The sequence below is a fragment of the Malassezia sympodialis genome, genomic scaffold, assembly GCF_000349305.1.
Source record: "Malassezia sympodialis ATCC 42132 genomic scaffold, msy_sf_2, whole genome shotgun sequence".
NCBI classification, from domain to species: domain Eukaryota; kingdom Fungi; phylum Basidiomycota; class Malasseziomycetes; order Malasseziales; family Malasseziaceae; genus Malassezia; species Malassezia sympodialis.
Genome location: NW_017387800.1, coordinates 465,378 through 492,199, shown reverse-complemented (window position 1 = coordinate 492,199; position 26,822 = coordinate 465,378). Strand labels below are relative to the sequence as shown.

General features: G+C 60.9%; 13 protein-coding genes across 13 annotated transcripts; 7 read left to right on the top strand and 6 right to left on the bottom strand.

Moving 5' to 3' along the window:
- Window positions 1-1,625: 1,625 nt before the first annotated feature.
- Window positions 1,626-1,928, top strand: MSY001_0566 (uncharacterized protein; the record flags this gene model as incomplete). Its single annotated transcript, XM_018885658.1, has 2 exons — window positions 1,626-1,694; window positions 1,728-1,928. 2 exons carry the CDS (start codon window positions 1,626-1,628, stop codon window positions 1,926-1,928), a joined length of 270 nt encoding a protein of 89 aa, XP_018739192.1.
- Window positions 1,929-1,995: 67 nt separating this feature from the next.
- On the top strand, window positions 1,996-2,655 carry MSY001_0565 (uncharacterized protein; the record flags this gene model as incomplete). The annotated part of the gene is made up of 2 exons (XM_018885657.1): window positions 1,996-2,259; window positions 2,284-2,655. The coding sequence occupies 2 exons, from the start codon at window positions 1,996-1,998 to the stop codon at window positions 2,653-2,655; spliced, it is 636 nt and encodes a 211-aa protein (XP_018739191.1).
- A 2,352-nt stretch (window positions 2,656-5,007) lies between these two features.
- Window positions 5,008-6,288, bottom strand: MSY001_0564 (uncharacterized protein; the record flags this gene model as incomplete). The annotated part of the gene is made up of 1 exon (XM_018885656.1): window positions 5,008-6,288. The coding sequence occupies one exon, from the start codon at window positions 6,286-6,288 to the stop codon at window positions 5,008-5,010; it is 1,281 nt and encodes a 426-aa protein (XP_018739190.1).
- A 1,580-nt stretch (window positions 6,289-7,868) lies between these two features.
- Window positions 7,869-9,459, bottom strand: MSY001_0563 (uncharacterized protein; the record flags this gene model as incomplete). Its single annotated transcript, XM_018885655.1, has 2 exons — window positions 7,869-8,216; window positions 8,242-9,459. 2 exons carry the CDS (start codon window positions 9,457-9,459, stop codon window positions 7,869-7,871), a joined length of 1,566 nt encoding a protein of 521 aa, XP_018739189.1.
- An 835-nt stretch (window positions 9,460-10,294) lies between these two features.
- On the top strand, window positions 10,295-11,150 carry MSY001_0562 (uncharacterized protein; the record flags this gene model as incomplete). The annotated part of the gene is made up of 3 exons (XM_018885654.1): window positions 10,295-10,595; window positions 10,619-10,821; window positions 10,845-11,150. 3 exons carry the CDS (start codon window positions 10,295-10,297, stop codon window positions 11,148-11,150), a joined length of 810 nt encoding a protein of 269 aa, XP_018739188.1.
- Window positions 11,151-13,850: 2,700 nt separating this feature from the next.
- On the bottom strand, window positions 13,851-14,408 carry MSY001_0561 (uncharacterized protein; the record flags this gene model as incomplete). Its single annotated transcript, XM_018885652.1, has 1 exon — window positions 13,851-14,408. The coding sequence occupies one exon, from the start codon at window positions 14,406-14,408 to the stop codon at window positions 13,851-13,853; it is 558 nt and encodes a 185-aa protein (XP_018739187.1).
- A 278-nt stretch (window positions 14,409-14,686) lies between these two features.
- MSY001_0560 (uncharacterized protein) lies at window positions 14,687-16,506 on the top strand (the record flags this gene model as incomplete). The annotated part of the gene is made up of 2 exons (XM_018885651.1): window positions 14,687-15,014; window positions 15,038-16,506. The coding sequence occupies 2 exons, from the start codon at window positions 14,687-14,689 to the stop codon at window positions 16,504-16,506; spliced, it is 1,797 nt and encodes a 598-aa protein (XP_018739186.1).
- Window positions 16,507-16,525: 19 nt separating this feature from the next.
- On the bottom strand, window positions 16,526-19,246 carry MSY001_0559 (uncharacterized protein; the record flags this gene model as incomplete). Its single annotated transcript, XM_018885650.1, has 1 exon — window positions 16,526-19,246. The coding sequence occupies one exon, from the start codon at window positions 19,244-19,246 to the stop codon at window positions 16,526-16,528; it is 2,721 nt and encodes a 906-aa protein (XP_018739185.1).
- A 102-nt stretch (window positions 19,247-19,348) lies between these two features.
- Window positions 19,349-19,959, top strand: MSY001_0558 (uncharacterized protein; the record flags this gene model as incomplete). Its single annotated transcript, XM_018885649.1, has 3 exons — window positions 19,349-19,636; window positions 19,721-19,861; window positions 19,885-19,959. The coding sequence occupies 3 exons, from the start codon at window positions 19,349-19,351 to the stop codon at window positions 19,957-19,959; spliced, it is 504 nt and encodes a 167-aa protein (XP_018739184.1).
- Window positions 19,960-19,967: 8 nt separating this feature from the next.
- MSY001_0557 (uncharacterized protein) lies at window positions 19,968-21,731 on the bottom strand (the record flags this gene model as incomplete). The annotated part of the gene is made up of 1 exon (XM_018885648.1): window positions 19,968-21,731. One exon carries the CDS (start codon window positions 21,729-21,731, stop codon window positions 19,968-19,970), a length of 1,764 nt encoding a protein of 587 aa, XP_018739183.1.
- Window positions 21,732-22,578: 847 nt separating this feature from the next.
- Window positions 22,579-23,142, top strand: MSY001_0556 (uncharacterized protein; the record flags this gene model as incomplete). The annotated part of the gene is made up of 2 exons (XM_018885647.1): window positions 22,579-22,907; window positions 22,941-23,142. 2 exons carry the CDS (start codon window positions 22,579-22,581, stop codon window positions 23,140-23,142), a joined length of 531 nt encoding a protein of 176 aa, XP_018739182.1.
- Window positions 23,143-23,847: 705 nt separating this feature from the next.
- On the top strand, window positions 23,848-25,239 carry MSY001_0555 (uncharacterized protein; the record flags this gene model as incomplete). Its single annotated transcript, XM_018885646.1, has 1 exon — window positions 23,848-25,239. One exon carries the CDS (start codon window positions 23,848-23,850, stop codon window positions 25,237-25,239), a length of 1,392 nt encoding a protein of 463 aa, XP_018739181.1.
- Window positions 25,240-25,485: 246 nt separating this feature from the next.
- MSY001_0554 (uncharacterized protein) lies at window positions 25,486-26,798 on the bottom strand (the record flags this gene model as incomplete). Its single annotated transcript, XM_018885645.1, has 6 exons — window positions 25,486-25,993; window positions 26,017-26,129; window positions 26,153-26,159; window positions 26,183-26,314; window positions 26,338-26,414; window positions 26,496-26,798. The coding sequence occupies 6 exons, from the start codon at window positions 26,796-26,798 to the stop codon at window positions 25,486-25,488; spliced, it is 1,140 nt and encodes a 379-aa protein (XP_018739180.1).
- Between the last annotated feature and the right edge of the window lie 24 nt (window positions 26,799-26,822).

Here is a 26,822-nt window from a genome sequence, read left to right as displayed (position 1 = left end):
CAAACTCGGATGAACAAATGCCTCTCTGCTGCAGAGCCACTCCAAAAAGGTGCTGTAAACCTCTTGCATGTTATGGTCTACAGTTTATTCCTCCACATTCTATCCGGAAGCGGTGATGTCTAACCGCCTTTACCCTCACTCCCCCATGTCTGAAAGCCAGAATTCAAACGTGCCCCACCTCGAAAATGTTAGCGCCAAAGACAGAAGGAAAATTAAAAGTGTAAGTATTTTGCATTACTGAGACGCAGCACATCACTGTCGGACCTTATTCCTCTAAGCAAGTTTCGGAAAGTGCACAAATGACTAGCGAACAGCCGGCCGTGGTGGCGCCTGAACTCGCCTCAGATGGCCAAGGTCCTATTCCAGAGATTGGTCAAGATGCCCAGACTGGTCCTGAAGTAGTTGGCGAAGATGATCCGCGCCATGATTCCGTGAAGAAGAAGAAGACTATGACCCAAAAAATTATCGGTCTTTTTAAAAAGAATTAACTTTTCATGGATGGCTTATACCATTCGACCATTAGTTTATAGTCCTACTTGAAACTTGCGATAGTAAGAGACAATGATAGTGTTATAGCGACAGACTCTTTACAAAAACCCGGTCGGTCGACTGGGGAATCGAACGCGTGCCATGTGGAGGAGGCACTCAGCGCGTCGCGCGTCTTGGCAATAACTATGACGGAGACCCAGCAAGTCATTGAAGAAGTTCGGGTTGACTTGGATGAAGCCGTACGTCTCTTTTCAGAAAAAAAATATGAAGATGCAGCCGAGCTTTTAGGCGACTCACTTGAAGTGTTGTGAGTATATATTTGATAACTATCAGACGATCGGAATTTGGTGAAGAGTCTCCAGAGCTGGCTCCTATATTGCATCAATATGGCAAGGCTCTGCTCGAAAATGCAATAGCATCATCTAATGTTCTTGGTAATGGTGGTAATGTTTCTGATGAGAGAGAGGAGGATGACTACGAGCCGGCCGGTATTACATCGGATGATGCGCGTTTTAGTTTCAGTGGGGATGGCGAAGAAGTTGGGCAGCCTTCGAAAAAAGCTCCAAAACGTAAAGCTTTTGAAGAGGCAAATGCTTCGCCGAAAGAGCCTGAAGAGGGAAGCGAGGACGACGATGATATGGGCGTAGCCTTTACCGTACTCGATTTTGCACGCGTACTTTTTGAACGCATACTGGAAGGATCAGGCTCGGAATCAATTAGCTCATCGAAAGGCAAGGGAACAGCTGTTGCAGAGCTCAAGCTCATTTCAGGAGAGACAATGGACAAAGATGCTATTGTAATGGAGCTAGCTGAAATCCGTAATGATCTTGGCGACATTGGTCTTGAAACAGGTGAGCATTTTTCTCTTATATACAGAAAACTTCGAGCAAGCCTCTGAGGATTATCGTGCCGCATTGGAGCTACTGCTACCCCATTTGTTGCCATATTCTCGCAGACTTTCAGATGCGCATTTGCGTCTCGGCTTGGCCCTTGAATTTCACCCTAATGTGAAACAACGTGAATCATCTTTTGAACACATCCAGCAAGCTGCGAATGTGTTGAAGCGGCGTCTCGTTGAGCTAGAGCGTGTCTCCCAAGAGACTAGCCATGGTACCGAGCGCGACTCACTTTTCAATATGGATTCAGATCAAATCACTAGGGAAACGAAAGACGTGAAGGAGATGCTTATTGATTTGGAGACAAAAGTACGTACGCTACTAAATGACTAACAACTCAAGCTTGAAGAGATGAAAGCAAATCCTGTCACTGCACTGAAAGAAAATGGAAAGCCGGTAAACCAAGTCCTGGAAGATGCACTTAAAGATGCATTCCTTGGTGCTGCTACGTCTTCTATCACGGACAAGCCAAGCTCTAAGTCCGACCAGCCCATAAATGACCTAAGTGCCCGCGTGAAGCGCAAGAAGCAGCAGCATAAGTAGCCGTGCACCGATTAGTCATAATAACCACGTATGTCCGAAAGCTTCCAGCTTCAGGACCTCCATCATCATGGCAACAAACATTACCTTCCACCCAGGAAATGTAACCTATGACGAGAGGAGCTCGCTTTTGAGCCAAAAAGGTGTAACTATTTGGCTTACTGGCCTCTCTGCGTCGGGAAAATCAACGATTGCCACGGCTTTGGAGCAACACCTGCTGCACTTGAAGAAGTCCGCTTTTCGCCTCGATGGCGACAATATTCGCTTTGGCTTGAACAAAGATCTGGGATTCTCTCCTAAGGATCGTGAGGAAAATATCCGTCGTATTTCTGAGGTACGCTCTTAATATTTATGCCAGGTCGCTTTGTTGTTCGCCTCCTCGACAGCCATCACTATTACTTCATTCATTTCGCCCTACAAAGCCGATCGCAACTTTGCTCGCGAGATTCACTCGAAGCATGACCCTGCCCTACCTTTCGTTGAAGTGTTTGTCGATGCTAGCATTGAGGAGTGTGAAAAGCGCGACCCGAAGGGTTTGTACAAGAAAGCGAAGGCTGGTGAAATCAAGGGTATGTGTCCTTTTGACGTTCTCACACTAGAATTCACTGGTATTTCGGCCCCGTACGAAGCGCCTGAAAAGCCCGAGATTCACATAGATGCGGACAAATGGACAATCGAGCAAAGCGTCCAGCACATCGTGGAGTACCTTCAGACCAAGGGTTACCTTTGATGCATTACCTGAATCTATGAATCATGAGAGAAGTACTGAAGACAAATCAAGTGAGTATAACCATGACAAAATGGTATTCGCACTCGGGCTTTCATATAAACACAATGTCGTTGAATTAAAACGGATATAGACATCATATTCGTATAGCTGCATCGCCACATGTCTTCGACATTAAAAATTCCAGGTAGCCGAAGAAGCCTGCCTGTCGGAGACGCCATTAGCTGGACTGTTTAGTTGTTGGTGGGAAAAATTTCCGTTTGAACTACTAGCCGCATTAACAGCGTTGATTTGTGCGAGAAGAGAAACTTGATCGGGAAGGCAGTAGGTAGTCAATTGATTCATAATACCAGAGTTGGGTATCTGAGTATCCATGTCTGGCGCAAAGTTCATTTGTTGAGAGCTATCTTGAAGCATATTTTCGAACATAGAGTTCTGTGACTCTGGTCCAGCTCGAGTAGCAGGGGTAGGCAAGCCCGATAGATTCAAATCTCCTTGAACTTCGCCATTGAGGGGTGTGCTGGAGCTAGACGTCGCATTTAGCATCATCAGAACATTGCGTTGTTGGAAAGGGTCCATGTTGCCCAAGTTCCCAGGAATATCCGTCTGTCCAATATCAGCTGAGATTGGGGGTTGTGGGGCCAGCTCTTGGGTAGTAGTGCTAGTGAAGGACAAATTCCCATCCAGACCCAAGACAGAATTAATAGACTGCTTATTCGACGCAACTGGATCTGCCATAGTTGCATTAGGTGAAAAGGAATCTGGCGTCGCCGAAACCCCATTAGTAGGAAAGAATGTATCCGACATTGAGAAAGGGAAATTAGCCGACTGGGGCGTGAAGTTTTGGGTAGATAACGGCGAGAAAACAGAGCCAGGAGTAGTCGGTGTCATGATAGCGCTACTTGTATCGCCAAAAAGTTCTTGCATTGCAGCATTATTTAAATCCAGAGGCGCAAGTCTTCGAGCTTGCGGTCGCAAGTTGGATCTCCAATATGGCGTCGCCATGGAATTATTAGATGAAATGCGATTATCTGAATAATCTCTGTTCCACCCACCTTGAAGATCAGAGCCTTGTACAGTTCTTCCATGGAAAGAAGATGGTCGCGTTCTAGCATTGCCTGTGTCATGACTTGAATTATTAGAAGATATATTAAATCGTGATGTGGTTGGAGTATTGGGACCGTGTGTAGAAGACCGGGTAGATATGGGTGAGTTAAGGGAGCCTGAGCCTCGAACGGCCTCCGAGACGCAGCCCTGTCGAAACGCTTCCTGGGCCTCTGGGGTGAGCGTCCACCAGCTCCCCTTGCTACCTGCCCTTGAAGGGCGAGGTACTTTGACAAAAAGGTTACCTTTTATGGACAGCGTGGATTTGATTCGATTTTTGACTCTTGCCTCCCAGTCTTTCCCAGAAGCCCAGTCAGTAATTTCAGGAAACTTCAGGCACATTCCCTCGAAAAGCTCTTGAATCACCAGACGACCTGTGGGGCTATCGTAAATGGTATAGCATATCATCTCAGCCCAGTTTAGACGTTTTTGATTTGGCGACTTGATATTAGAAAGGGATACTGATGAACCCGACGTATTACGTGACTGTAAAGAATGTAGCGGTTTTCGAGGTGAGTTAGTAGATGATAGAGAAATTGAGGAAGGAAATGTGAGTTCGGTCGCACTTGAAGGCATCTTCAGAGTAGACTGCACAGGGGATTCCGGCGTGCAAGGAACAGTCATTTGCGAGGGCCAAGAGCCAACATGCAAAGGCGAGTTTGACTGTGAATGCAGCTGCGGTGTGTTAAGCGAATTGGAGTTTGCCGACTGATCCTTTGACGGACAAGGCCTCGTTTGAGTAAAAGGGTTGGAACCATCAGTAAAGTATTCTGGCGCTAAATTTGCAAAAGTTGGATCAGAATACGACATGGACGCAGGAAAGACCGAGGAATTCCCATTACTTTCAAGGTGGTTAGAATTTGACATGGCTATATTACAACCATCCAAGCCGCTAAATACGGTGCCACGATAGGATTGAAGAGATAAGGTGTTAAGAACCACCTCTGAGGAGACAAATGAACATCTGAATGTCGACCGCCCTCGGACCCCCCCCTCGTCTGAACACGTGTCGCTCTCTGTGAAAGTATAGCCCGATCAACGAATTGGCTTGAACGCTTACGGATTAGACAGCGGAATGTACGTAATTATTCTTCCCTTCTCTATAACTCTGTAGATAGGTCACAAGCGCACGGACAGGATCGACGGCTAAGAGAACGAATCATGTACCTGCTTGAAAAATGGCCCAATGGAAAAATACTTAACGTACATACAATGTCAGGTGAGGAATCGGGACGCTTGACAAGCCTATGTTTAGCAAGATACTGTCGTAGCCTCGTCGTCGAGGGCCGACAAGCTTCCATCAATACTGCCCGTGTCCTCATCTAGGTCTTCATTGGTTTTGTCAGAAGGTTGAACCTCATCAATAACAAAGGTGCTTCGTTCCTGAACGAGAGCTTCGTTAGCTGCCAGCAGAGTTGCCACAGCCGCTTCAGGGCCCTCCGTAGCCAAATTGCTCCCTCGTAGACCAGATCCCAGAGTAACTGCGGCGTCTGCATCGGTGCCGGGAGGCTGTCGATTAGCAGATTCGTCTGACTCTCTCTTAGATGAATTGACACCCAATGCACCCGCCAGGCGGCCACCAATACCGATCGCTCGACCATCTGCAACCGCACCGGCAGCTGCCGTGGCGCCTCTCATAAAAGCGCTTCGCCAATTTCCAGACTTCGTGTTACTAGGGGATTCAAACACCTGTCTTGCAAAGCTGGGAAGGGGGCCTTTGACGGAATGTGTCTGTAAGCGTAATGCGACTTGATCGGCCAGCGCATCCATGCGAGTTTTTCCTTCCTCGCCAAGAAGCCCACCCAAAAACCCAACAACCTTTCCGCGGGCACCTGTAGTAATGTCCCGAGAATAGCTCGCAGGCGTATTGGCGTCCAAAGACGCTGAGCCACTCTGGAGCAGGGCCGATGTGAGGGGAGACGAATTCGATGCGGTGCTCGTTGTCTTATAGTCAGGCCCGCGGCTACCGGGAACTGCGCGGGGAGATGTACCCTTAGGTACCACGGGAGCAGCATGCCATGCAAAGGCAGCGCCTGAGGCCGATCGCTCAACAGGCTCGAGCCTAATGGAATGTACCAAATCGTTTTCGAAAAACTTCTCCATAACAGGAGATGCTAGGGCAAGGGCACGAAATGCGGGAAAAGTGAGAAAAGGTTCGTCATCGCGTTTGTCTTTATTAGGGATATTCGTATCTTGAGGTCTCGTGTCGATCCCCTTGTCCCGATCCGCCGACCCGGGTTGTGTTCCAGCAGCAAGGTTGGCGTCGTCGGAATTGGACATATTTTTGGAATTAGCTTCAGGTATAGAGGCCGCATCATCATCGAGCGGTCCAGGAGTTAAATTCACCGCGCGGTCCACAGCGACATCCCATAGTACTTCGAGAAGCCGGTCTAATTCAGCCTGCCATGACTCGCTGCCTTCTTGATAGACCGTATCCCTATTCTGCCGAGATAAAAAGCTTTCAAGTTCGTCTGAAGCCATGCTAGGCTCGCGGACCTCATCACTAGTGATAAAGTGAAGGCCAGGGTACATAGCGTCATACTGATTACAGAGAGATTGTATACGAGCGTTATCCCGATGAAGATCATCGAGGCGAGGATATTGAGTGATTAATGACAAGCAGTCGGAATGATCCCATCCAGGTTCTTCTTCCACACAGAACCGCGCCACATCCACTAGGCTATCATAGGTAGTTGGGCGACTGTCTTCGGGTAAGTCGGCAATCGCCTGAGCACTTTCACGGCCCAAACGCAATGCTGTCGAGTGATTGCATAATAGCAATTGTTCCAGTATCCATGCAAGCGATTCAGGATCCACAGTAGGAATCTTTTGGGGTGGGACCACCACCCGAACGCTCATGGTGTAGCGACACAATGGTCTCCGCGGGGTCGTTGGCGCCAAGCCTGTGGGAGATGACTAATCGCAGGTGTTGCGCCCCACGTTCTGATGGCTGCCGCGAGAAGATTTGGAGCGGCGCGCTGACCGTAGTGAGGCTATTTGGAGCACATGACAGCCAAGCATCTTCTACGCTGGAGTGTCGGTGTCTTGGGTGCAGGTAGCGTAGCTTCATATTGGCTGTTATCGCCCCTGCATGAGAAAGGACCGACGCCGTTCATATATGCGCCGTTAGAAGTGCAATCGGCCAATTTAACGCCCCGGAGAGAGGCAAACTTATTTGATATGTATGAGTTGCCATTACATCGAGTTTTGACGCTCCGAGGCTCGGGCAGCCTGTCGCTTCCACTGGCATCTCAGCTAGCCAGCCCGGCCATGGCCGACGTCCGTTCCAGGCTATCCATTTATTCGTACTGTGTAAAGGAGCCTAATATTCAAGTCGAGCGTGCATATACCCCTCTGATGGCGCTCTCGCGCATGGACCCATCCGTTGTTCAACTTTTGGTAAAGCGATATTCGGATGGCGAAGTGTCTCGCTATCTTCATCGTGTTCGACAGGGTTCAACCGTGTCTCTCCGCGGCCCTGAAATCACTTGGCAGCTACCGGAAGGTGTGCCTGTACCTGACCAGATTGTTATGGTGCGTTATTAGCTACTCACACTAGCTTGTTGCTGGTACTGGTGTGACGACAGCCCATCAGCTTCTTTCGAATGTGCTGGATAACACACCTCTAGCACCCAATACGCCTCAAATATCAGTGCTCTACGCGGTGCCCACAATGGACGCCCTACAGCTTGTGCCCGAACTTTTGCAATACCGACAAAGGCACCCTGACCGTGTATCTTTGCATGTCTTTGTGGAAACAATGCCCCCTCGAGCCTCTGCTACGCTGAGCAATCGGCAAGGCGAGGAGGTCCCTGCCTCACTGCTTCTGCCCCAAACCCCCTCGAGACGCCTGTTTTCGTGGCGCTCAACTCCAACGAGGCAGTCATGTATGCTAATGATGTCTTCTGACTCGGTGCCTCTCACATCAGGCCGCATCGATGCATCAGATGTTGCGTCTTGGTCGCCGGATCCGCGCGTTCGGCGTCTGTTCTTAGTCTGTGGCCCTGATGGATTTGTTCGTGCTATGGCTGGGTCAAAAGGACGTGACCTCGTGTCGCAGGGCCCGTTGGGCGGCATTCTTGCCAAGCTAGGGTATCAGTCTACGGATGTCTTCAAGATGTAGGGGCCAGGCGTTGTGCGCGAACACTTTGTACTTCGGTGGGAGAAAGCTGCCACGACACACCGGCGGCTATACCGGCTTCATACACATCGATGGACTCAAGCTCTTCATCGTCCATGTTGAGTACATACGAAATTTGCTGGAGGCGGAGGAATTTATCTCGAATGCCCCACGGGGTGTAGTCAGCCATGAAGCCCAAAATGCTGCGGAGATCCTTGTCGAAGCGAAGTGCACCCAGCTCAGTGAATGTGAAGGTGGCAATGGTTCTCTCCCACTCTTGTACGAGTACATCAATCGCAGCGTTGAACAAGAGCGCGTAATTGCTCTCTGTGAGTGGGTCCTATGCGTTAGCGCAGCATACGTACACGGTATCCATGAATCAACAGCTCCCAGGCCGAGCTCACGCGGTTTACGAGGTCCGCATCCTCGCTGGCCTGTGCATACGATTCCTCGTCGAGCATGTAATGCAAGTTGCGCATTGCTTCCGTGACCAAAGATCGGAGTCGAGTTTCCAAGAGGGTGGCGAATAGCTCTTGGACTTCAAAGCTGATGGCGGAACGTAGTTTCGATACTAGGCTGTCTAGTAAGCCAACCGTGCTTTGCGCCCGTGCCAAGTCACTGGGTGCGTCATTTTTGGACTCGGCATCAAAGTAAGGCTCCAAAAATGATGGGTGCGACAGGTCCGACATGAGACGCTCCGCATACATGGCCGAGACATCCAAGGCATTCAGGTACACACACATGACCGCACGAACCTCGCGTGCAGCTGCCAAACGGCGTGGCCCTTCAACAAGCCCGGCTAGGTTTAGCGTGCGACGGCAAGCATCCATGCGCAGCACGATGATTTCCACATAGTCAGATTCGATCATTGGCAGGGCCTGTGCAAACAATTCTTCCGCCACATAGAGCGAGGACGTCGACAGCGCACGTGTCCAGACGGTGCGCAGTGCAAAGAACATGTCGTCAGGCAGCGAGCTGCCATACGGCCGTGCCTGGAGATCCGGCACATCCAGCTTATGCACCTGCTGGATGCTGGAACGCAGCGCAAAGAGCTGAAGAGGAAGAAATTCGGTGCGCCAGCACGTCTGTAGCGCATCTTGGAGGGAAGCCGCCTGCTCACTGGCCGCCTTGGGGCCCATAGAGCGCTGCAGAAACTGGAAAAAGAGTGCCCACTGGGCCCCCATACTAGCACATTCGGTCAGCAGTGGTTCCACAGAGGGCATAGAGGATGTCGCCGGCACGGGTGTAGCGGGCCGCGAGGCTGGCGAGGCACGTCCACCTTGCCGCGAATCATCGCCAAAGATGCGACCAGACACAAACGGCGTCGTCCGAATCCTGTCCAGGGCCACCAAAGTCGTATCCTGCGCCTGCGCAAGAAGGTACGGTATTTGGCGGTGCTGACGCCAGGCCGCAAGGATATCGAAGCCTAGAGCCGTCCATATCCGCGCAAGCTCGGGAAGCACACCCTCGGCAAAGTCAGGGTGCCCTGGACCAGAGAGCAGTCGATCCACCACGGGCTGGTGCTTGCTAATGAACACAGCGAGATGCTCAAAAAGGGCCGTCCATAGCGTCGCATAGTACATGGGACTAGCGGCTGTGTGTCAGTCACAGGTGCGTACTTGGCATGGCCAGTCGTTCGTGCAAATCGCGCTGGTGCGCCTCCAGGAGGGAACGAGCGAGGGTGCTGCGTGAGAGACGTGCGCGTACCTGTACGCACGGAGGCCGTCCCAGTGGGCGTCGACCGCGGCAAAGTAGCCGAGAAACCGCGTAGCCTCTTCTTCGTGGCGCTCTTGTGTATGGTGTTCAAAGTGACGCGTGATCTTTTCAACGAGCCGGCTTCGCAGCGACTCCAGCGTCACGGCAGGCGCCTCGGGAAACATGCTCGAGGGCTGCTGTGAGTGCGAAAGACGTACCACGACCATTTTAGCAAATGCGCAGTGCAGCACAGCTTTTCGAACGCCGAGTGCCGCTCGGCAATGCTCTATGCACGCGTCCCAATCAAGGCGGTCGAGGGCGTCGGCGAGGCCCGCGAGGGAGGCGCGCAGGACGATGGCCTCGGAGCACCAGGCGATGGCGCTCTCAATGCGCTTTTTTTCCTCATGCAGTGTGTACATGTCGCTGTACAGCGCATGCGCGACACGCGCAGCGGGTTCACACCGCTGCGCAAGCGCCTGGGCCTCGGTGGACGCCTCGTGCAGCACTGGCAGGATATGTGCATCGATGCGCGAGCGCGAGCCCGCCATGTGGTGCCGAGCGTCGTCCATTTTGGCGCTGCATTGCTTTTCGCGCGCACGCTGCGCAGCTTCGAGCTCGGCCAAGGCCAAGCGCACGCCCTCTGCCGCTGTGTCCATTCGGGAAGACGCGAGACTGGTGCGGAACTCCACGTGATAGGCACGCACGGGCCTGCCTCCTGCCACGATGAGTGTGTTTTCTACGGCGCGATTGCACGACAAGGTCGTGCTAGTGACGGGTGCATCGTCGGGCATTGGTGCGGCGGCTGCCAAGCTCTTTGCACGTGCGGGTGCGAACGTTGTGCTTGCAGCCCGGCGCGCCGAGAAGCTCGCTGACGTCGAAGCGGCGTGCCAGGAGGCAAACACGGCCGGCTCGACCGGGCACGGCGGCCACTATGCTGCTGTGTCGCTCGACATGCGCAGTACGGAGAGCCTTGATACGTTGCTACAGCGTCTGCCGTCGTGGGCCTCCAACGTCGACGTGCTTGGTGCGTTTACGGCGCTGACGCAGTGAACAATGCCGGCCTCGCCATGGGCACCGCGCAGGTGGGCGAGATCCGCGCCGAGGACCTGGACGCGATGCTCGAGACGAACGTGCGCGGGCTGATTTATGTGACGCAGCTGTTCGTGCGCCAGTTCAAGGAGCGCAAGGCTGGCCACATTATCAACATTGGCTCCGTGGCAGGCAAAGAGCCGTACCCCGGCGGCTCGGTGGTACGTGTGCATCCCTAACGCAGTACTGTGCGACCAAGTTTGCTGTGCGCGCCTTCACCGACGCGCTCATGAAGGAGCTTGTCAGCACGCCGATCCGCGTGACCAATGTGCAGCCCGGTTTGGTCGAGACCGAGTTCAGTCTCGTGCGATACTATGGCGACAAGGACGCCGCGGATAAGGTATACCACGGCATTGAGCCGCTCACGCCCGACGACATCGCCGAAGAGATCGTCTGGGCGGCCAGCCGCCCAGCACATGTGAACGTCGCCGAGACGCTCGTGTTCCCGGTTCACCAGGCGAGCCCCTTCCACATAGCCAGGTCCCACTAGGCAGGACATGAACCGCGGAACCGCCGGTGAATGTGCCGCCCCTCGTCCGAGGCACGGCGCAGGGTGCGTGCGTGACTTAGGCGTCTGCGTCAGCGTCCCGTACGTACGATAGTGCTCGCACTTGCTGGCGATGTGCCAAACGATGCTGCCACGACGCCAGTGCGTCGGCGCCGACGGTACTGAGCGCGAATGCCTTCGCGAGGCGCGGTAGCGTACGCGCGCGCATGCGCTGCTGCCAGTGCGTGAGAGCGCGCCGCAGCTGGCGCGCACGCCGCAGCTGCAGCACAGGGAGCGAGGACGTGCGCTGCGTCCAGTGCGCCCAGCACGCACGCAAGATGGTCTGCCGGCGCGCAGCGAGCGCCGCAAGCTCTTCGTGCCGGAGCTGTGCCTCGACGAGCGCGTCGCGCCAGCGGCTCCATACATATTGCCGTGTCCGCTTGACGATCGCACGCTCAGCGGTCCGCAGCGCTGCACGCGAACGCCACGCACGCAGCAGGAGCAGCGTGAGCTCGGCCCCCGTCGTGTGCCGAGCCTTGTGCCAGGCCTGTGCTTGCGCCTCGTGCGCGCGCTGCAGCGCCCAGCGCGCATGCCACGTATGAATGCCACGGCGCTGGAGTGCAGCGGCACGCATGGCATCAGCGTCGGCAGCGCTCGCTGCCCATTGCGCCGAACGCGTGCGCCAGTGCGCAAAGCACACATACATCGCCCGCGCATCACGCCGAGCCTCGACAAGCGTCGTGCACGTGCTCCAATGCCGTGCCTGCACCGTGTGCCAGCGCCATTCTAGGTCAGTAGCGTCAACGTACGGTCCCACGCATGCACGAGAGTACGGCGCATTGTGCGCGCGACCCATGCATCGGCCTTGCGTGTGCGTGTGGCGTCGCGCCAGTGTGCCAACGAGGAATGCAAGCGCCGGTCGCGGGCGTGGCGCGCCGCGGCGTCGGCTTCCTGTCGGTGGCGCACAAGGGCGCGGTGCCACATGTGCCAGGCTGCATGGCGCTGGCGCCACGCCGACGTAAGAGCGGCGACGTGTGCCTGTTCACGCAGGTGCGCGGACTTGGCATGCCACTGCGCCCATGCACGCGTGAGCTGGCGCGTCGCAGCCTCGTCTTGCAGCTGCAAGAGGGTGGCTGCGTAAGCGCGGCGTACGTACCTTGCCGAGCCAGCGTTACATCCGTATACGCGACCCACCACCGGTGCCACGCGGCGCGCAGCCGCTGGGCATCGGCGTGCGCGGCCACACGCACGGAGCGCGCGGCCCACCGCCAATGGTGCAAGCGGGCGAAGAGGTAGCTGCGCTCGTGCGCAGCAGCGAAGTGGTCCGCATGCCGCTGCAGGGCCTGAGTCAGTAGGTCAACGTACGGTACAGTGCTGTGCAGCGGCCTGCCACCGGCACCACGCCGTGCGAACCACACGCCGCTCGGACCATGTGTCTGCCGAGGCGTTCATGTAGGCCTCGCAGCGGCGCTCGCCCATACGCTGACGCCACGCATCCATGGCAGCACCTAGGAGGTGCGTGTGCGCATAGGCGGCGAAGAGTGCGCGTTTCGACTCGAGCGCTGCCAGGCCCAGAGCGCGTGCGCGCCATGCATTCCATGCGCGCGGCAGCAGAGAGCGTCGTCGCAGGTGGCTCGCCAGGCGTCCATGCCATGCCTGCGTCCACAGCGTGAGCGCAATGCGCGAGAGGCGCGCGTCGCGTCGCGCCTCGAGGGCCAAGTAGGCCGTGCGCAGTGTGCGTGCCTGCTCCTTGTGGCGGGCGCGCACGCGCTCTTCCGTAGCGATACGCCACGCGCGCCACGCGCGAGACACATAGGCCTGCTGGGTGAACGCGGCGGCCGCCCGTGTTGCATCGAGCTGTGCCGCGCGCCGTGCACGCCACCGGCCCCAGGCGCGCAGCGCAAGCAGATGAGCGTAGGCCTGGGCGGCGCGCTCAAGTCGGCTCGCACAGAAAAAGAGGTGCTCGTTCCAGCGCACGAGATAGCGCCGCAGGTGTCGGCGCTCCAGGTCGGCGGCGCGGCGCTCCAGCAGGGTCGTGAGCGGTACGCGGGGCCATCGCACTGCATCGAGAGCGCGCGGGGGGATGCGCGGGTGCACAAGCTTGAGCGGCGACCAGGCGGGGCTGCCGTGCACGGCATCCATAGGCGCATCGTCCTCGGACAGGGGCGAGGCCGGCGCCACGCTGGGCGACGCGGGCGGTGCGTCGGATGTGTGCACGGCATCTTCAAGCGGCTCGAGTCCGAGGCTCACACGGATCGTATCCCACCGCTCAGCCCATGTGTGTCCACGGACCTGCACGAGCGACAGCAGCGTGTTCCAGAGGCGCGCGTCGACGGAGGGCGACGCATCCCCCTGTGACGCGCGCAGAGCGTGCGCGCGCGCGATCGGCCCCACAAGGTGCGCATCCTCGCGACACAAATTATATGCGTGCTTGAGCTCGGCAAAGCTCGTGGACGCAGCAGGCAGCAGGGCCACAATCGCATCGAAGAACGCGACTTCGGCGTCGTCCAGATCGAACGAGGCGGCTAGCTGGTGCAAGCGCGATACGTTTTTGGCCTCGTGGCCATCATCCACTGGGCCTGCATGAAAGAACATGGACGACGAGAGCGCCGACGCGCTCGCATCGGCCACGGCCGGCGCGGCGCGGGCCATGGTCGCGAGACGCGAGCGCGGCTGGCGAGGCCTCCACATCATCGCTACGGCCTATCGACGGCGGCGAGGGGCGACGGTCTCGAAGCCGTCCTCGTCAATCTCCGGCGCGGGCTTTTCTTTCGGTGCCCCAGGTGCCGGCGCTGGCACATCGGACTCTGTGTCTTCATCCGACGCGTCATGAATGTCGTCGCGCGTCTGCGCGACGAGCTTGTGCGAGCCAGTGCGCGCATACGACGCCTCGTACTCAGCGAGGATCTCGTCGCCCTTGCCCTGCTCAAAGATGCTCGCGTGCGCGAGGCAGATGTGCATCGCGACCCATTGCGCGCTGTCGTCCTCGAGCTCGCACGCATACTCCTCCATGACGTAGCCTTCAATGAGTTCAGTCAGGTCGTCGACGTCGGGCTTAGTGCTGGCGCCACCGTTCCCGTACTCGTCGCACAGGTGCGAGAGGAGGAACGACTTTTTCTCCTCCGACTCGGGACCACCCCATCCCTCGATGACGGCCTGCCGCAGCGCAGGCCACATCTCCAGGAGAATGAACACGGCGCGCGCAAACTGCAGCTGCTCCGGCGTCGGCGCCGCATCTGCCGGGGGCGCCGCTGACGACATGAGAAGGCAGGATGTGGAGGCGTCCGCCCCGCCATGTCGAACCTGCTGGGCGTGCCGAGCCCCCGCACCGCGCCGGTCGCGCTGCGTGCACCGGTGCTGGCGCACCTGCGCAATGCGTTTCCGGATATGGAGGCATCGCTCTTTGAGCGCGATATCGATGCGTGGGCGAGCGCGCGGGACGCATGCTTAGGCCACGACGGGCACAGCCACGACGTGTCCGTGTGGCTGCGGTACGCCGCCCAGCTCGCCTTTCTGGTGCGTGTGCTGGGCACATCGGTATGTACGACGCACTTATGCAGGGCGGCGCGTCATTCCCGTGGGTAGATGGCTTTTCCACCGGTGAGCCGGTGCCGTATGCGCGCCTGGATATCGAGCGCGCGTATGTCCTCTCGCACCTGGCCGCCCAGTACGCCCAGCTCGGCGCTGCCGAGTGGCGCAGCGAGGCCGACAGTGTGAAGCGCGCTGCGAACTACTTTCAGCGGGCGGCTGGGTGCCTTGCGCTCGTCGAAGCTTGCACCGACACGCCGCCGGTCGCGCAAGCGGCGTGCCTGCGGCAACTCATGCTGGCGCAGGCGCAGGAGTGTGCGTGGCAAAAGGCTGTGCACGGTACGTACGGTCGGCTGACGCAGACGGCCTCCTGCCGACCACGATCGCCAAGCTCGCGCGCAGCACGGCCGACCTGTACGCGGCGAGCGCCCAGGCGGCGCCTGCCGCGGGCCTACCGCCTGGCTGGGCCGTGCACATCGAGTGCAAGCGGTGGCACTTTACGGCGGCGGCCGAGTACCGCAAGAGCTGTGACGACCTTGCGCACCGCCGCTATGCCGACGAGCTCGGTCGGCTGCGTGCAGCGTCCGACGCACTGAAACGGGCGCGCGCGCAGCCGACGCGCCTCTTACCGCAGCCGGCCGTGCTGCAAGACCTGCTCTCGCTCGAGCAGGTGCTGGCTACGAACCTGTCGCGCGCCACGAAGGACAACGACTTGATCTACTTGCAGGCGCCCACGGCCGCAGCAGCCCTGCCAGACATGGGCACCGCTGTGATGGTGCGTGACGTGTGTCCTCCCGAGCTGCAGGCGCCGGTCGCCTTCCTCAAGCGCCTCGCGACCAGCGGCACGCCCCTCCTATTTGGCCGCCTCGTGACGTACGGCGTGGACGTCGCGGTGCGCGTGTACAACGACCGCCGACAGCAGTGGCTCTCCGGCACGCTCGAGCCGCTCGCGCGCGAGTTGGACGCAAGTCTGGCGCACGAGCTGGCTGCCGCACGCACCGCTGCCACCCTCGAGCACCTCGAGATGCCGGCGCAGATACCCGGGTCTTGGGACGCGTATGCTGCGGCCATTCAGCGTGTCCCCGTCGCCATGCTCGAGCAGCGCCTGCGCGCTACCGAAGACCTCGCAGGCCGGTGCCGCGCGCTGCTAGACGAGCTGAAGCAGCAGCCTGACCAAAGCATGGCCGTGGTGCACGAGTATGAGCAGACATTGGCGCAGGCCGCCGAGAGCGATGCGCGTGTGCGAGCTCAGCTGCAAACGCACGCGCCGCGCCTGCGCATGTGGGAAAAGGGGCGCCACGCGCTCCGCGAGGCACTGACGCCCAGTGCCCTCGCCGTGCGCGACGCGCACAAGCAGCACGTCAGCGAGGTGCGCGCTATACGTGCCCAGCAAGAGCAGCTGGACGACATGGTGGCGCAGCGCCGCACCATCATTTTGCGTGCCCACGCCATGATGGAGCGCGACGAAATCCGGCAGCGGCTCATGGACGTGGTGCGCGCACGGCGCCTCGGCGAGCTAGACGAGAGCCTCGGCGCGGGCGTCGACCCGGCTGCTCTGCAAGACGTCCTGGAGCACGCCCTGGAGCCGTACGGTGCATTCTTGCAGGAAATGCACGAGAGCGGGGCCGTGCAGCGCGAGCGGCTCGGCCAGCTGCGTCGCGCGCATGCGCACCTCCTGCGCGAGCCTCGCATGGCGCGCGCGCTGGAAGCACAGGCCGACGCACTGCACGCACTCGAGGACGCGTTCCACGCGTGGCAGGCGCTGCAAACACACCTCGACGAGGGCGCGCAGTTTTATGAGCGCCTCCTCCGCTTGCTCCAGCAGCTGTAGCGAGGGCCTGCGGCGCGGCCTACGCCCGCAGCTCCACGCGCAGATACCGTGTGCAAAGCGCGGCACGGTCGCGGAGAGCGTCGCTGCCGCTTACGAGCGAGCGCGCGAGGTGAAACGCCTCCTCGGATAAGTGCGCCTCGCGCAGGCCGAGCAGCGAGTCCCAGAAACGCGTCGCATCCACGTCGTAGGGCGCCTGTGCGAGCGCCTCCATGATGCACGCGACATCCACAGGCGTAGAGGCCAGCAGTGTAGAAACATAGTCGCGCACGAGTGCGTGGTGCCGCACCGCCGCCGCGTGCTGCGCAGCCGTAGGCGCCCGCACGTCGCTTAGCGTGCGCGCGACCCATGCAGCAGGCGCCTCCTGCTCGAGCCACTTGGCAAGCACGAGGAGGCCGGCGAGGACCTCGTGGACGAGGTGGCACGCGCCCGTGTGCGTCAGGAGCTCGAGCAGACTGTCGCTCGGTACGTCGCTCGGCCGCACGCCGGGCACCTGGCACTGCACACACACGCTCGCACTCTGTTCAAGCCAGGAAATCGCGCGGCGCAGCGCGTGTGCAAGGGCCCAGGTATGGGCCGGCGCAAACGACACGTCGGGGCGCGACTCGGTAGCAAGGAAGGTGAGGCGCCGGTTGTTGTAGTCGGTGCGCGCCGCGCATAGGGCGCGGTGTATGGCCGCCCACTCGGCGAAGAGCGCAAGACGATCATACAGACGCTGCTGTGGCGCCTCGGCCGTCCCGCTCACGAGCGAGAGGGCCACAGGCACGAGCTGCAACGTCTGAGCGAGCGAGGGGCTTTGGCGCGCACTATCGCGTCCCCACTGCAATGCCGCCGCTGTTGCCTGGATGGTATGCACCAGCGAGGCGTACGTGCCGGCGCCATCCGCGCGCGCCGCATGCGCCACGTCCGTGTGGGCCGTGTGGCGCAGAAGCGCAAGCGCGAACAGGTGCCCTGCGTCGCTTGGCGCGTGCAGCGACACCGGCAAGGGCGTACAGACAAGGCGCCCGCCTGGCCACAGGTGCGTGCACGCTAGAACGCCGTTCGGCGAGAGGGCCCATGCCGTGTGTGCAAGCCAGCTGGGCGGCATCGACTCGCTGAGCCGCGTAAAGGTGCCAGTGCGCGCATCGAGCGCCCCCCACACCTCTGCACCGACACTCGCCTCCCAGACCGTGGCCCACACGGCATCGCGGTGCGGCCCCGGCTGCTGAGGGGGCACCAGGCCCGTCACGACCATGCCACGCAGCTCGCTTCTGGCTGCGACGCTCATGGTCCAGCGCCCTTGCGACAAGTCGGCGCCATCGCTAGGCGCCGAGCCCCAAAGCGAGCGTAGCTCGTCACTTGCGCGCGTAGTGGTGCGCTGCGCCGCCCACTCGATGAGGTACGTGCGCTCAGACTGCGTCGCGCCGTGGCCGGCAGGCGCTGGCGCCGCCTCTCCGACGCACAGCCACAGAGACAGCGACGACGCAGTACGCACCCACTCGAGCGTCGTACGCCACGGTACAGGAGCCGCGCGACCGGAGGGGTCTCGCACGTCCACTGACACACTGGGCAGAGGGTTGATCACACAGACTCGGGTAAGTAGGAAGCACGTACAAGACATTTCGCCGTCCATTTGAATTTGCAGCTCGGTCAGTCCCAGCGCCGACGGGCCGAACGCGCACGAGACCGGCTCGTACGCGATCAGTACGACTGACTCGTCCGGGACATCACACAGGCAGGCGCGCCGCACCGCGCAGGGCGGCGCGTGCAGGTCGGGCGCCTGCTCGGCATCGAGGGTGGGCGGAGGCGGCACGACACTGGCCAGCGATAGGGAGCCGTAGTGCACTCGGAAGGCATGCCACGCCGCCGCGGCGCTGCTGAGGCGATGCAGGAATACGACTTGGCCGGCACGCGTCACCAGGATGCACGCCTGCTCACGCTGTGCCTCGTCGAGGGAGAGCGCCGCGCGCGGCAGGAACGTCGAGGGGCCACATGCCGGCTCCCGCACAAACGCCGGTCCCTCCATCTTCCACAGGCGTGGCGCACCAAGCCACAGTGCATCGATGACGTCGTCGTGAATGCAGCCAAGGCTGGCGGCTCCGTACGATACGGGCACCCACTGGTGCAGCGCCCAGCGGTCGACGGGCGCGTGTGGCGCGCGCGTCCAGAGGCACACGACGCCCTGATCGCCCTGGACGACGTTAGGCTGGGTCACGGGCAGTGTGCTCATAGCCTCCAGGGAATGCGGCGTGCCGGGCACGGGCGACGCAGCGGCGCTGGGCAGCGTGGTCACCGGCGACACATGGTCTGGCACGGGGGCGTGCGTCGCAGCCGATGCGGGCGTCGCCGTGGGCGTCTGCTGAATCGGTGTGGCCGTCAGAGTCGGGAGCGCGGCGGTGGGTATCTGTACGGCGCCCGAGCCCTGCCCTGGCGCTAGGGGCGCCGTCGCCTCGGCAGGGAAGTAGGCGAGGAGCGTGTAGCCGCAGGGGCTAAAGCGGAGCAGGGTGGGCGCTCCAAGCTGCGTCGGCAGTGCTGTGCCGAGCGTGGGCGCGCGAGCCGGCGGAAACAGGCGAAGAAGAGGTGTATCATGAATCGCACGGCCCGTGTCGCCGAGAAGCGCGACGTGCGCGCCATGCTCGTTGCGCATGCCGTGTGCCACAACACCTTGCCGCGACCATGCTACATTCGCATGCTGCGCCTCAGGCGCATCGAACCACGCCCAGTCGCGGCCGTGCGGCGCCGCGTCGGCGTCCGCGGCTTCCATGCCACGGTGTCGGGCGCGGAGCGCTCGCAGGGGCCGCACGCGGCCTGCGATCACGTGCCGAAAAACCTTCCTCGCGCTCGGCCTGTGACGTGTTGGACCACGATGTCGAGTTCGCGCGCCGCCTCGGCGGCGATTCGTCGGCTGACGATCGAGTACAAGCAGCTGACGAGCGATCCCAACACGCTGTTCCCTGCAGTGGGGCCGATCTCCGAAGACAACTACCTCGAGTGGGAGGCACTGCTGCCCGGCCCCGACGACACGCCGTTTGAGGGCGGCGTGTTTAGCGCGCGCTTGTCGTTCCGTACGTGCCATGTGCTCACCACGCAGCGCCGACATACCCGTTGGAACCCCCGAAAATGCGCTTCGACCCGCCGATCTTCCACCCGAACGGTACGTGCCGCGCTCTTACGCAGTGTACCCCGACGGCACGGTGTGCATCAGCATCCTGCACGCGGCGGGCGATGACCCGAACAGTACGTGCGCCGTGCTGACGCAGTGTATGAGTCGTCCTCGGAGCGGTGGTCGCCCGTGCAGTCGATTGAAAAGATTCTCCTCTCGGTCCTCAGCATGCTGGCCGAGCCGAACGTCGAGAGTGGCGCCAACATTGATGCCTGCGTACGTCTGCGCTACTCACACAGAAACTGTACCGCGACGACCGTGCCGCGTACGAGCAGACGATCCGCGACCAGGTGCAGGCGCAGCTTGGCTTGTGATAGTCTATCTAGTGCCGCCAGATCTTGACCGAGCGATCGCGGCCGCCACTCGCGAGCTTGTCCGCGAGAAAGTCGACGCAGTACACCTCGTCTTCGTGGCCCGGCAAGTCGACCTTGATCTTGAAGGTGGCCAGGTTCCACAGCTTGATCGTCGAGTCTTTGGACGCACTCGCGAGAAGGCGGCTGTCGCTACTCCAAGCCACGCGGTACACGCTCGCCACATGGCCTCGCAGGTTGGCAACAAACTGGCCGGTGCGTCCGTCCCATAGCTTCACACTGTTGTCAAAGGACGCCGAGGCAATCCACCGGCCGTCCGGCGAAAAACACACGTGGTTTACCGTCTTCTGGTGGCCCGTGAGCCGCGCGACCGGCTTCTTGGGCGTGGCCGCTGCGCCCGTTTGCGGCGGCCACAGGAACAGCGTGTGGTCGTCCGAAGCAGACACGAGCATCTCTGCGTGCGCGCCGTGCCCGGTGGCCTCCGCATACCGCGCGCGCGCCGCCTGCATCGTCGCTGCATCGAGATCGGCATGCGTGCCCTGCGCAAGCGCAGACGCATAGGTGCCCTGGATGTCAAACGCGCCCGTGCGCAGCACATAGTCAGTCGAGAGCGCGAGTGAATTGACCCAGTGCGCATGCTCGTTCAGCGAGCGGATCAGGCGCCCGTCGCGGTCGTTCCACACCTTGATCGTGCGGTCGGACGAGGCCGTGTAGATCGCGCCATCGCCGCCCCAGCGAACGCAGTTGACACTCGCGGTGTGGCCGCCCAGGACAAAGTCGACCTGGCGCGACTCGACGTTCCACACACGCACGGTGCCGTCCTTCGACGAGCTCGCAAGGCGGGGCCGTGCAGCACGGTGGGCGGGCTCCCACGCAAGGCTGGTGACCCACTTCGTGTGGCCCCGCAGCAGGACGCCGCGCGGCGCAGCATGGCGCGCGGCGCGGCGCTCCACGACGGACATCTTGCGCGATGGATCCGCGGCCGTAGCGCGGTGCTCCGCATCGACCTGCTCGCCGGAGCGTGCGCCCCAGCCGCGGCGCCCAGGCAGCGGCGGGTTGAGCGCCTCCCACACCCAGACCTGCCCGTCCATACCGCCCGTAGCCAATTTGCGCTCGCGCGGCTCCCATTCCACACAGAGCACCCAGCCGTCGTGGCCTTGGAGGGTATGCATCGGGGTCTCTGTGTCCATGTCCCAGAGGCGGCACACTTTGTCGCCCGCACCCGTGGCCAGCAGCTGGCCCGACGGACTAAACGCACAGCACAAAATCGGCGAGCCGTGCCCGGCGAGCGTGCTGGAGCAGCGCGTGACGGCACGCACGCGGAACACGGCCTGCGGCTCAAACACAACCGTGATGCTGTCTTCCGTACTGAGCCCGAGCTTCTGAGCAGTGGCCGAGTTCAGCACATCCCTGTGCAGGCTCTCCTGGATGGGGATGCGCGTCGGCTGTGTGCTCGGCGCAGCGTCCGCGCGGTTCAGCAGGACATGGAACGAGTACGGCACGTCTTCGTCGTCATCGTCGCCTTTCTGGCGGGGGTGCGCCTGGCGCCGCAGCTCGTTCACGAGCTGGCTCATCTCCGCCTGGCCTGCGCCGGCCGGCAGGCTGAGCGTCGGGCCAAGGAACGAGTCGTCCTGGCCGGAGCGGAACTGCACAAGGACACTTGATAGATTCGCATTCAGCATACCACTCTCGGCGAGAGCCTCATTGGCACGGCGCTCCGCCTCGGCGGCGAGCCGCTGGCGCTTCGCCGACGGCTTGGGCACCTGCGTCGCCATCGCAGAGAAAGTGGTTCGTGGAGGGCCACGTGATGAAAAATTTAGGCCCGCCTACCCTCCGACGACCATGGCTGCTGCCATGGATAGGCCGTCGTCGCGGGGGCTCTATAAGGTAGGCTGTGTGCATTGACAAGCAGAGCTCTCTCGACGCACACACTAAGGCGTTTGAGACACTGCTGGGCCTCATCCCGGCCCAGTTCTACGTGCCACCCAACGACGACCAAGAGGTGGACGGCAAGTACCAGAAGAACAAGCGCAGCAAGAGCCAGAAGCAGCAGGAGGCTGAGGAGCGCAAGCTGCGGGCGAGAGATTCAAAGCGTGCCAAGGTATGCTGTAACACTTACCCCAGCTGGATCCAGCGAACGCCAAGGGCGTGGAAGAAGTGCAGGCGGAGCGCCGCATGGACATGGAGGTGGACTTTGAAGATGCGGCTGAGGACGACGACGACGAGAATCACGAAGACGATGACGATGATGCGGGCGAGGAAGAGAGCGCGCCGCCCGAGACGCCTGCGCCTGCGCCGCGCCGCGCCTCGATCGCCGAGCTGCGGGAGCGGCTGCACAGCAAGATCCAGATGCTGCACCAGCAGCGCCACCCTCACGAGGCAGGTGCGTCTGGCGCACCAAGCACCAAGGAAGAGCTCCTGGAAGAGCGCCGACGCCAGCGGGGCGAGATGCGCGACCGTCGGCGGCGCGAGCGCAAAGAAGCGCGGCGCCAGGCCAAGGCGCAGGCCGGCAAGTCAGCCACGACGGAGCGTGCGGATCCGACGCTGGGCTCTGCCCGCCCAGCCGGCGCACTGGTCGAGGCGCCTGCTGCGCCAGAGACACGTAACGCCGCGCCAGCGGTGATGGACGGCGATCTGTCGTTCAGTCAAGTGTCGTTTGAGACGACACATGCGCCGGACCCCCAGCGCAAGAACAAGTACGCGCTACCGAATGACCCCAAGTCGGCGCTAGCCGCACTGGAGGCACGGCAGCGCCGCGAGGAGGCCAAGATCCAGAAGCGCATCGAGAGCGGACAGGACGCGGCGCAGGTGCGCGAGGCGGCGCAAGAGTCGGAGCGGTGGGGTAAGGCGCTTGCTGCCGCTGAGGGTGTCAAGATTCGCGACAACGTGCACGCGCTCAAACAGACGATCAAGCGGCGCGAGCGCACGAAGGAAAAGAGCACCAAGGCCTGGTACGTACGTGACGCTGACCCCAGGAACGACAGGCGCCGCTTGGAGCAGGAGGCGCAGGCGGCCAAGCAAAAGCGCCGCATGGAGAACCTGGCCGCGCGCCGCGAAGCGAAAAAGACGGGCACCAAGCCCAAGAAGAGCGCTAAGCCCGGCAAGGCGCGCCCCGGCTTCGAGGGCAGCGCCCGCTCGCTCCACGGCGGGCGATCCTCCACCGGCGCGCGCGCGCCCCAGCGGTAGCTCGGCCGAATATAGAGGGTAGCGCGCAGCGCGATCAGCTGTTTCTGACCATGTCGACGCGAAGCGACGCGACTACGAGAGACGCGGGAGCCACCGCGGCTGTGTCAGCGCCGGCTGCTGAGCAGCAGGCGCCTGCGTTTCAGAATCCCTACGAGGGGCACCGCGCGCTGAGCCGCGGAGAGCAGGAACTCCTCGGCGAGTACGCGCGCCTGGCCGCGACCGTGCATCGAGTACGTATGCTGTGGCTGCTCACGTAGGTGGCCGCCCTCAGTGTGCAGCTGAGCAACAGCACACACCATGCCAACACGTTGCGCGAGCTGCGTGCCATCGAGCGCAAGATGGGACTGGTGCTGACCCTCTTTAAGGCGTCTGTATGGGCGATTGTTATGCAGCAGACCGACATGGAAGAGGCAGAGATGGACGAGCAGATGGGTGCGCCGTTTGAGCCGCTCATGGAGACGTCGGAAGAGGGTTGGGACGAATCGCAGCTGCGTGCATCGGGCAGAGGGGAGGAAGCGTAGCCAACGTGGCGTCCCACCTTGGCCTAGGCGCCTGTGCGCAGGCACTGGGCCAGCGCCGGGGCCTGCGCATGGCCTGCGCCGTGCATCTCTTGGCGTTGGGCCGGCAACTCCATCGCCGGGGAATGTCACGTGCACGGATAGGGGGCCCTGCACGGCGCGCGGGTGTTGTCTCTCCCTACCACCGATGCCGCATCTGGAAGTCAAGGTGGGACCCGACCGCTTCCATATGGAGCCGTGCCGGCTCAATGACACAAAGCACCCCCACGAAATCAATACAGAGCACTTTGTGGGGCGTGTGTTGGTGCGGATCCTCGATGCGCCTGGCGCCAAGCCGGGGGACCCGGCACGGGAATATTTCACGGACCGCTCGCGGCGTTTCTGCATCCAGATTGAAGGTCGATTCAAAAAGCCGTGGTCGGGCGATGATATCCTATTTGGATCAGACTTTGACAAGTTTGTGCCGTTTCCACGTGCGCCTTTCAACGCAGGCATGCGTGTCGCTCGCATGATCGACCCGTGCACCTTTTACGAGGAGCACCCGCCGTCGGGCCGGCCGTATATCATGTCGCCGTATGCGGCGTGCATGAACGTCTTTTGTGCGTGGCCTTCGCCGGACCGGCTGGAGGACGCCGTCGTGGTCGAGCACGAGCATGGAGAGCAGCCGTCGCTGGCCATTGAGCACCAGAACGAGGGCGACGACTGTGTGCCGCTCGAGCGCGTAAGCCACCGGCCCGATTCTGCGACCCCCGACCACGATAAGAAGCGCGGGTGGATGGCGTCGCTGCGCTCGTCGAAGGAGACCCGTGAGATGGCCAACTACTGGCGCTTCATTGGCTTCCGCGACGACCCGCGCGTGAAGGCGTACGTCGAGCAGCAAAGGGCGCTGCCTAGCGCGCCGGCGCCATCGCCTTCGCTCGTGGCACCGAAAGCCGTGCGGGCTGCGGGCATGCGGCAGGGTATTGACACGCGCCTCATGACGAGTCTGGGATCGAGCCGGAAGCACGATCTCGTGCTCACCAAGCAGCACCACGACCGTGCCGACACGCCCAAGCTGCCGGTGTTTCTCTCGTCAAACCTGCACAACGACGCCGGCGAGCAATACACGATGGGCACGCCCGGGCTGACCCGGACGCCCGACAGCATCGCGTCAGGCCGAGACTCTGCGCTGTCCCAGTCGCTGATGCGCATGAGTATGACGCCGAGTCCGGCCACGTCGCTGCATGCACACTCGACGCTGGACGACTGGCTGGGCCCGTGGCGCTTTGCCGACCCGAGTGCGGACATGGTCGAGGACAATGCCTTCATCTTCACGGACCGGAGTGTGTCGGTGCCGAAGCGCCGCAAGCACTTTGCCGACGAGAAGAACCGCAAGGCGTTTGTGTATGACCCGAACATTGTGTATGGCGCCTCGTTCTTCTCGAACCTCTTCGACTTTACCACCTTCGACTTGTCGATTGGACCGGTGCATCTGAACGTGCATCCATTCTTTACCGAGATGCCCATCCGCTACACGCTGCGCTCGAAGACCAACGAAGAGGTGGTCTTTTGTACTATTTCGTTCCAACTGGTGAACTAGGCGCTCCGTCCGCCAGTTCGCCCGGGTCCGCGCCGGGGAAGAGCCACACATGGCTCTCGCCCACCCGCCGCGGCTCGTCCATAGACGGGGTATCTGAGAGCCGTTCGTCCAAGTATTGCACCACCCGATCCGAGTCGCCCAGGAGCATGACATCCATGGCCACATGCGTGATGGGCGTGCGGTTGATCAGGACACAGGGCACGGACGGCGGCAGGTGCGAAAGAAGATCGGCCACCGGCGCCACCTTCAGCGACGTGCCCATGACCAAGATGAGGTCGACCTGGTCTCGATCGGCCCAGACGCCTGCGTAAGTAGCAGCCACCTACTTTGCTCAAACGCATCCGGTAACTTTTCGTTAGCGAGCACGCGCACCTTTTCACCAAAGAAGGTAATGTCCGGCTTCATAATGCCATACGCAAGGTCGTCGTCCTCGTCGTCCGACTCCGTCTTCCGCCGCTTCGCCATGGCGCGCTCGCGCTCGCGCCGCTCGTCGCACCGCGGACACGATGGCACCCGCTTCGCCAGGATGTCGGCGCGGATGCTCTCGCCGCTCGTATGATAGCCACAGCGAGGATCCGTGCACGTAGCCGTCGCGAACGATCCATGGCACTGGATGACGCGCTGAATACCGGCCTTCTGCTCGAGTGTGTCGATATTCTGCGAGTACATGCGCAGGAGCTTGCCTTGCGTCTCGAGCTTGCGCACAAAGCGGTGCGACGGCGACGGCTGAAAGTGCGCGGGGTAGATCGAATGGCTGCGTGAGCGCGCACCACGTACGCAAACGAGTAGAACATGGACGGATCCCGCAGGAACGTGTCCTTGTCGAACATATCGGACGGATCGTCCAGGTCATACTGGTTCTCCTTGGCGAGAATGGCATAGAGGCCATCCTGGCATCAGCAAAGCAGCGCACCTTGGAGCTACGGTTAGCGCGCACACGTACCGAAAGTCGGGGATCCCACACGACACGGAAATGCCAGCGCCACACAGGACCAGGATGCGCGTCGAGCGGCGCAGCAGGTCGAGGACATCGTCGACGGTGTTGTACTGCGGCAGTTTCTGCCGCTGCCGCAGACTGCGTGAGTCGCACGCACGTACATCCGCGTCAGGACCATCTTGAGGACAGGGAGAAGCGAATAGGGCTCCGACTCGGCGACGTCAAGCATCGAGCGCGGCTGCATGAGTGCCGAGGACGTACCAGCATAACGCCGAGCGAGAGAAGCAGAGCAACGATCTGGTCAGTGCACACAACGCACATTGGATGGCTCAGGCAGGACATGGCGCCGCAGGCACTCCATCATGCCGTACTTTCGTAGGTCCACAATAATGCCGCGCACGTCGTCGGGCGTCATCGGCCCGTACTCGTACGAGTCGTCCGCGTCGTCAGGGGCGCCCTCCGTGCTCGCCGCCGGCGACGCCGTATCAAGACCCTCTCGCTCCATGTCCGCAAGCATCTCCTGCTCTGCCTCGTCCTCTAGCCGGTCGAGGTCCTCCGAGTCCAAATCGTCCTCGCGGTCAATGAGCCGCTCCAGGGCCGCTGCTTCCGCCGCCTCGCTCATTGTGGAGGAACGACACGACCGCCC